Raw genomic sequence first — 7,956 nt, 5'->3', positions numbered from 1 at the left:
TCATCAGACCAGGCAACATTTTCCAATCTTCTATTGTCCAGTTTTGGTGAGCCTGTGTGAACTGTAGCCTCAGTTTCCTGTTGTTAGCTGACAGGAGTGGCACCTGGTGTGGTCTTCTGCTGCTGTAGCCCATCTGCTTCAAGGTTGGATGTGTTGTTGGTTCAGAGATGGTCTTCTGCAGACCTTGGTTGTAATCAGTGGTTATTTGACTTCCTGTTGCCTTTCTATCATCTTGAACCAGTCTGGCCATTCTCCTCTGACCTCTGGCATCAACAAGGCATTTCCACCCAGAGAACTGCTGCTCACTGGATATTTTCTCTTTCTCTGTAAATCCTACAGATGGTTATGTGTGAAAAGTACAGTAGATCAGCAGATTCTGAAATACTCAGACCAGCACCAACAACTATGCCACGTTCAAAGTCACTTAAATCACCTTCTTCCCCATTCTGATGCTCAGTTTGAACTTCAGCAGGTCGTCTTGACCATGTCTATTATTATTAGTAGTAGTAGTAGTATTGGTATTAGTATTATTGTTATTATTAATCTGAAAATGACATGAAAATAATGACAAATATCAAGATTAATTTCTCGGTTTTCAACCAAAAATAAATGTTGGTGGTAGGTTTAAGTTTTTGATAATATCCTTAGAAAAAAGTTGTACAAACGGGTGGTCAAAGTATGTATTTTGTTATTATAAAACTCTGGTACTTCGGTGTTAATTTTGTGCAGAATAAATTCAGCAGGCGAGAACTTAACACAAAGTCTCGCGTCCTCTCGCGAGAGGATATGCAACTACCGTGGCTGCTTCCTGTCCTGCTGCACTCAAGCAAAGTGTCCAGTCTGCTGAGCATCCTGAAATTACTCTGAGGCTGTTTTGCGTTAAAACGGCCGCCTGCAGTCAACTGTTTGTAAGTTATGAGAGACCGTCGCATGATAAGCTAACGAGCAAGTTTGCTAGCTGTTGTGTTAACGTGTGTTCAAGACTGTAACGTCACACACCGAGTCAACTCACCGCTCAAGTGCGCTGCTAACTGGTGTCAATGTCGTCTGAGGTTCAGAAACCAGTCGACACTGTCAAATTTAAGGTAAAGCTTATAAGAGTATTTTTTCTGTATGTGTTCGCGCTAAAAGGGGTGTTTATGTCACAGTTTACCGCCTCAGTCACACCAGTGTCCATGTCTTGTTCTGTCATCATGCCTCCTCTCACGGTGCAATGCTGCCCCCTCCTGGCCAGCCCACAGAAGACAGCTGGAGCCTGAGTTATGTCACTGGGGACCTGTTCTCCTGCCCCGAGGAAGAGGCTCTGGCCCACTGCATCAGTGAGGACTGCCGCATGGGGGCAGGCATAGCTGTGATGTTCAAGAAGAAGTTCCAGGGGGTAGAGGAGTTAAAGGAACAGAGTGAGTCAGCCCATTTATTATGTCAGAAAAAATCATCAGGGGTTAATATGACTTATTTTGGGAGCACTGAGAGTATGGAGAAACATGGTTTTGTTTACAGCAGAGGTCTAATAAAAATCCTCCATTCAATTCTACACAACATCACAAAGATGGGTGATTTTGTTTTTTAACATTTGTCATTATTATTATTATTATTATTATTGTTATTATTTTACGGCTAACTACACATAGCCTTAACCCGGTGCAGCTCTCCCTATTTTTTTCCTTATTTTCCAGCATTTATTATGTTTTACTTTTGTCACACTTACTTGACACCAAAAGGAACATATAAAAATTAAATAATAGATCAGTAATTATTTTTATTACAGAAAAAGTGGCCATATTTATGTGTGGTTTTTGCAATATATATTCTTTGTCCCTGAGTCAGATTTCAAACATTTAACCCTACGTCATTTTAAAATTAAATACCTTCAAATACAAATGACCCACAAATACCAATTTAATGAAATATATCATGTGTGGTAACATATATTAGTATTTTATGACTTTTTCATTAAATAAAAAGAAAGAAAAAAACATAAAATTCCCTTAGGATTTCTGTCATTTCCACCACACTGTACAAAATGTAAATTAAGTGAAGTTTTTCTCAGAGTTTATATACGTGGTGACCACAGTAGTAGTCATGTGACAGGAGAGCACTTCGATGTTAGCTCAATGAAGGGAACTGAGTAAGAAGAAATCAAGGTAAATTTTTGGTTAAATCCAAAATACATTTACTGGCTGTCATTAACAAACAGCTCATATTTCCTTTAAATGCACAAATAATAAGAAAAACAACATTTTATATTGTGTTTTGTATAGTAATATTTAATGCTAACTCTAAAACAGCTATCAGCATGCTAACATATGAGATGTGATAAAATGTATTCTTTACAACAGTCATTTTCATCATTTATTGTGATGGAAAAGACAGAAGAAGTTGGAAATGGTAATGTCAGTGTTATATTTATTGTAAAAGTTTCCAGACCAAAATGGAGCCTAGTTGAAGAATGACCCATATATTCTGTATCGGTTGATACGAGAGTTGGAGGCTTCTATGGCGTCACCATACCATCACATTAAAATATTCTTGACCTATTTGGTCTCCTTGGAACTTAAGCATCACCACTAACATTTAAAACATTTAAATCGGTGGGTTGGAATATTTTTTTGCTGCACTGCATGAATTTATAATGACTTGTTCATCAGCGCTTTACCAGTGTAAGGGTTTAAAAAAACATCACGCCTGGAGATTGTGTTGTGTCTTATTCTGACATGGATATTATCTTTCTTCTCTCCAAACAGAAAAGCTGACAGGACAGTGTGCTGTACTGAGAAGACACAAACGTTTTGTCTACTATCTGGTAAATATGTAGCAGTTAATTATAACTGTTCCCTATGCAAATTTTCATTCTAACATTATCATTGTAGTAAGTGTTGTTATTGCCGCTTTCCTGTTGCTATATTGCAGATCACCAAGAAAAAAGCGAGGGAAAAACCGACCTATGGCAGCCTGACACAAAGCCTGGAGGACATGAAGTCACACTGTGAAAAGAACGGAGTAACGAGGATATCAATGCCTCGGTTTGTACCACGATTATTTAGTGAGACGTAATTGAACCAGGTTGAAGAGAGAAATACTTATTTATTCAGTTTAAATGTGGCGAGATTTGTGTTTAGTCCATCTTAAAAAATTCAAGTCTCCTTAAAAAAACAATCCAAGGCACACTGTAGGGTTTGTGCTTATTTTTACATGGCAAGATAGATTAAAATGACCAAGGTGTTGTGACTCACAGGTCTTTATCAGGGTCATCGTCTGCTGTAGCAGCTGTAGCGTTGGTCTTTTTTAGAATAAACACAGTACACCTGAAGTATCCAAAGAGCACCTGTATGTGACTGCAACTAAGACCCAGCAGCGCTTCTACTCCTTTGTCTTCATGGCAAGATTTGTATTATCTGTTACACTTCAACAGTCTGTTTCTCTCTCTCACTTTCCGACAGTATTGGTTGTGGCCTGGATGGACTGCAGTGGCCCAGAGTGTCGGACATTCTGAAACAGGTCTTCAAACACACGGACATCTCCATCACAGTCTACAGCCTCCCTGAGAGAGCAGAGACCACAGTGATGCGGGAAAACAAGCGCAAAAGACCAATGTAAATGTCTGTTTATTGTGATTATAAGTTGATGCTATCTCCACAGTGGTGATCTTTTTCACTGGGGAAACAAATGTAAAGATAACTTGGAAATAAATGTTCTTTTTTGCACATTAAACTCAACTGAACTCTTGTGAACTTCTGCAAGTAGGAGACACATCTCTACTCATCGTCTATTATTTATATCTACAGTCTGCCGTCACCAGTTTTCAGCTGTGTGACAAGATGAATCCAGATGATACTGGGATTTGTCCACCTGCCCTTTCTGGTCATGTGGTATTTAACTCAGGCATCTCTTTGCCTGTGCATTCATCCACCAGGCAATTACGTTGTTGATTGAGCAAACAATGCATCTCTGTGGTGATCATATAACTTGTAGAGTGCCTTTTGTAGCCTCTGCAGATGGCCGAGGTATTGTGTGATCCATTATTGATCTGTGTGGGTATTGTCCTGTAATGCAGCTGGGACATGTTGGTGGTAGTCAAAGAAAGAGTGGCAGGGAACCTGACACCACAGATTCAATCCCACACATCTGTTTTCTCCAGGATTGGAGAGTGGGAAGCAGAGAGCGCACGATCTCCATTTAAAAGCAGGCTATTACATCAGTGGGATTAAATAATCTGACTGAAGGGGGCTCTGTTTAATAATGTGACGACTTCAGGTGTGAGTAATTATGATAAACCTCAGTGGCAGTGAGTGTCTGAGCAGGCTCAGGAGTTTGCAGTCTGTGACCCTCCCACTCTCCTTTGGGGCACCTTCAATAATTCATGAGGAAAGAGGCATTAACCGCTGTACGCTGCGGCTGCCTGCCCATTTCCCCCCATATAACCATGGTCGGCTGGAAGACTGTACTTCAGCATAACTGCAACCACCCCCTTTCCTCCTCCTCATCCTCCTCCTCCCTTCCCATCCCCCTTCTTGCCTGGCAATTAGACTCCACACTGCAGCAGAGCCACCTAGCTGCGCTGCAGTGAGTGCAGGGAAATCTCCCTCCATCTGACCTGCTGTCTCACCTCAGCATGCTGCGGCTGACGGACCGTGTGCATCCAAATCTGCCCTCATAGCCCCTCTCTGTCTTTTGTCCCCTTCCCAACCCCATGCAGCTTCTGCCCGTCCCACTGCGGTCCACTGATTCGCCGCCGACGCTCTCCCCCATTCCCACTCTCACTCCCTTGTCCTCCCCCACCCCCTCCTCTCCTCTCCTCTGTCCTCCATTCCCTTTTTTTCCTCCTCCTTTGGTCGATGCGTATGAAATTGCAGAGCTCAGCATTCTTCTCCACAGGCACTTAGCAGGGGGGGGGGGGGGGGAGAAAAAATAAAAAAGAAGAGAGACGAGCTGGGCGGGAGGGTTTCTGGTGCACCACACAACTGGCCCCCTTCCAATTAAAGAAGAGAGCTTATGTTATTGAAGAGCAGCTTAGCCAATCAGGAGGCAGTGCAGGCAAAGGCAGCACGAGGAAAAAAAAAAAAAAAAAAGCAGCAGAGCGAGTGGGCAAGAGGAAGGGGAAAAAAACTGCAGTGTGTGTGAGTGTGTGTAGTTTTTTATCCCTCCCCTGAGCAGATCTTTATCAATTTGTGTACTCCAGTCTTGGGCTGCATTTGAATGGGTGTCTGTGTGTGTATATGTGGCAGAGTTTACAGGAGGACAGTGTAAAGGTGTGTCCAGAGGGCTGTGTTAGACTTGTTTCATGCTGAAACTGGAAATAAGAGAAAGTAAGAGAAGATTGATTATTTCTCTCTCTATCTCAAAGTGTCTCGGAGCCTGTGGAGAAGGGGGAAGAGCTCGGTGTCCAGAGGAGAGCATCCTGCACAAAAGGTAAGCAGCTGCGTCCTCCTTCCTCTGCAGGCATGCTGGGTTTCTACACTTCTGAAGTTGCTTTTTTGTGTTCTTTATCAGTGTGTGCTTTGGCTTATCTGCCCTATTTCATGTGTGATTGCAGTTAAATATATACATAATACTTTAATGATTTTTTGCACATCAGAAGCACTTGACAGAGAAGCAGAGGGGGATGCAGAGGGAGGGGGAAGGTTAGTGCGGGACTCCCTGATGCTTCTAGGCAAGTTTCTGTGCACACGGTTCTCTAGTGCTGCAGTATCCCATTACATCCCTGAGCGGAGCTGCCTCAGCATCCAGCCAGTGTGAGGCAGAATGACTCAAACCAGCTACATCCCTTCTAAAAATGACTCCCACCACATTCACTTCTTTGTTATCCCTGGATGGGATGAGAGTAAAGTTTTGCCCCCCTTATACTGTAAATTCAGTGCACACACACACTGATAAGCTGAGTGTGCCGGGGAGGCTGCTGCAGCCCGCTGTGTCGTGCACGCTCTCATTGTGTATTCTGAGTATCATTTTGGGCTGCTTAGATAACAGATTGAATTGGCTCTGATAGCGTTTGAGCCCGGTGATGAGTTTTTGTTTTGTTTATCCGGTGTTCTGGGACTTCCTTCAGTCTGAGCCTGCAGCAAAAGTGAGCTCTCTGATTGGGTGAGCTGGGTACACTGACTACAGTGTACCAAAGAAGCGGAAAAATTACTATATCTTGGGAGTGTTTGTACACTGAAGATAGGGTTTGTCATTAATGTGAAATGAGCTCAAACAAAAGATGTGAAGCTTTGTTTGTTTACAGCGAAAGAAAGGTGATTCACACTATGATATTTGTTGTTTTTTTATCATGCATTCATCATCAGCTTTTTCTTTAAACACATTCGCAGTTAATTTATTACATCCCACCGTCTTTTTTTGGAAGTCTGACCTTCATCATTTGTGAATGAAGATATGATACCGTCCAGCAGTGGGCAGTGTGTGTTTTCTCTGTAGGAGAAAGGTCTGTGAGCACTGGCCTGCTGCAGAATGGGAGGAAATAATAGATGGACTTAGTGTGTCTTGTGTGGGCACGCTGGAGAGCGTCGTTAGACAGGATGAAGAGTACAGTATGTACCGATGTTTTCATATCACTTAGAAGTAATACCTTTCAGCCTCAGACAGTCAATAGAAGCGCAAGGCAGTCGTGAACCTGACCGCACTCGCTGATCCCAGTTTCTGGTTTTAAATGATGTTTAAATTATTCAGCACTGAGTTATATGAGGGGATAAGGAGAGAGCCAGGGAGGAAATGTAACTCATTTCAGCACCATGGACAAAGCTCAGAGTCTCTATTTGATGTAGCAGTCTGCTGTGCACATCTGTTCTTTTGCTTCTCCAGGTGAAAACACTTTCATTATTCATACACCTCTCCTTTTCTAGAACATCTTAAAGAGATCTATGTTTTTGCAGAGGTGCTGAAATGTCCGTCCCTGGCTGTTTCCTCGTCCTTCCTGTCCTTGTCTACCTGTATTATCACTGTAAGCTCCAGGTGGGAGTGTCAGTGCTGTGGGTTTTGTGCTACCTTCCTTTTCACTGCAACGCTCAGAGTGACACATCAAACTGTGGGATGAGCTGCAGCAGCAGAATCATTCAGGTTTGACATCAGTGTATTGCGTGGGTCTATTCAGGTAATGAAACAAAATCAAAAAGAAGATGTTATTAAAAGAGGAGAGATTATACATGATAGTGATAGTGGCCAGCAACTAATTGTGTTTCACAGAAAAACAATTAAGGAGCTGTTAAAAGACAGCAGTGTTATGTAGAAAATGTAAAGCATTTAACAGCTTCAGCCCTTACAGTCCTGACACCTGCTGTCACACAGAGCTTTGTTTCATATCATGGTTGAGAGCCACTGGGAAAGTGTCTCTGCAGGACGCAGCCAGCATACTGAGAAACTCATTCCAATGGCAATGATTAGAAACCTCAGCTCTTTAATGGCAAACGGAAATGAGACCCCTCACTGTTCCCAAGAATTAGCCAGTAACGCTCTTTAAGATAGAAGCAAGTGTCAGAGATGGAGGAGATTTAACCACTTCTAATTAGATAGAGAGGCTGCTTTAAACACACGGACCTGGATCCTGTGATTTAGCTAAATCTAAATTAGTGTTGTAGCAGCATAAAGAATCGGGGGATTCAGCATCACAACATAAACAATCCTGGCCATGTGCGAGAATTTACTTCACGCTGGATACGGATAGCTGTTGGGATAATCCCTTTGTCTTTTGTTTGTTCTTAGGTATGTTTATAATTGTCGTACTGTAACTCTTGCGAAGATTGGTGGGGTTTTTTGGAGGAACGGAGCAGCTGTTCGGCTTGTCATTGCTCATCCTGCGTGTATGACACCCTCTGTCCCAGTCTGTGCGACATGGGCGTTTAGTGTGCCCCTGTAAATGATGATGTAGGCAACATAGCGGAGCAACAACGGCTGTCACTGTGGCGTGCTACAGTTAGCAACAATTCCCAAACTCTCCATATTATTGATGACAAGCGGTACTGT

At 42.6% G+C, this 7,956-nt stretch overlaps 2 protein-coding genes across 6 annotated transcripts in view; both read left to right on the top strand.

Annotated features, from left to right (window-relative positions):
- The first annotated feature begins 781 nt into the window (after positions 1 to 781).
- Positions 782 to 3,711, top strand: oard1 (O-acyl-ADP-ribose deacylase 1). Of its 2 annotated transcripts, none has more exons than XM_050065022.1 (5): positions 782 to 1,085; positions 1,235 to 1,400; positions 2,745 to 2,803; positions 2,911 to 3,023; positions 3,441 to 3,711. In XM_050065022.1, exons 1-5 carry the CDS (start codon positions 1,041 to 1,043, stop codon positions 3,595 to 3,597), a joined length of 540 nt encoding a protein of 179 aa, XP_049920979.1. In that variant the 5' UTR covers positions 782 to 1,040; the 3' UTR covers positions 3,598 to 3,711. The 2 variants fall into 2 exon arrangements, with proteins under 2 accessions (XP_049920979.1, XP_049920980.1); XM_050065023.1 differs by having other exon boundaries at positions 783 to 908.
- A 1,363-nt stretch (positions 3,712 to 5,074) lies between these two features.
- The window catches only part of LOC126402751 (synaptotagmin-2-like), an 87,908-nt gene continuing 85,026 nt past the window's right edge, over positions 5,075 to 7,956 (top strand). For 3 of the 4 annotated variants that reach the window (XM_050064983.1, XM_050064984.1, XM_050064980.1), the window contains exons 1-2: positions 5,116 to 5,249; positions 5,345 to 5,409. The gene's annotated coding sequence lies outside the window, so the exon portion shown is untranslated. Of the gene's footprint in view, positions 5,250 to 5,344; positions 5,410 to 7,956 lie in introns of all 4 variants that reach the window. The other variant, XM_050064981.1, reaches the window with a different exon arrangement.

The sequence above is a fragment of the Epinephelus moara genome, chromosome 16, assembly GCF_006386435.1.
Source record: "Epinephelus moara isolate mb chromosome 16, YSFRI_EMoa_1.0, whole genome shotgun sequence".
Taxonomy (NCBI): domain Eukaryota; kingdom Metazoa; phylum Chordata; class Actinopteri; order Perciformes; family Serranidae; genus Epinephelus; species Epinephelus moara.
Note: the sequence above shows the minus strand (reverse complement) of the source record. Positions and strands in the feature narration are given on the sequence as shown.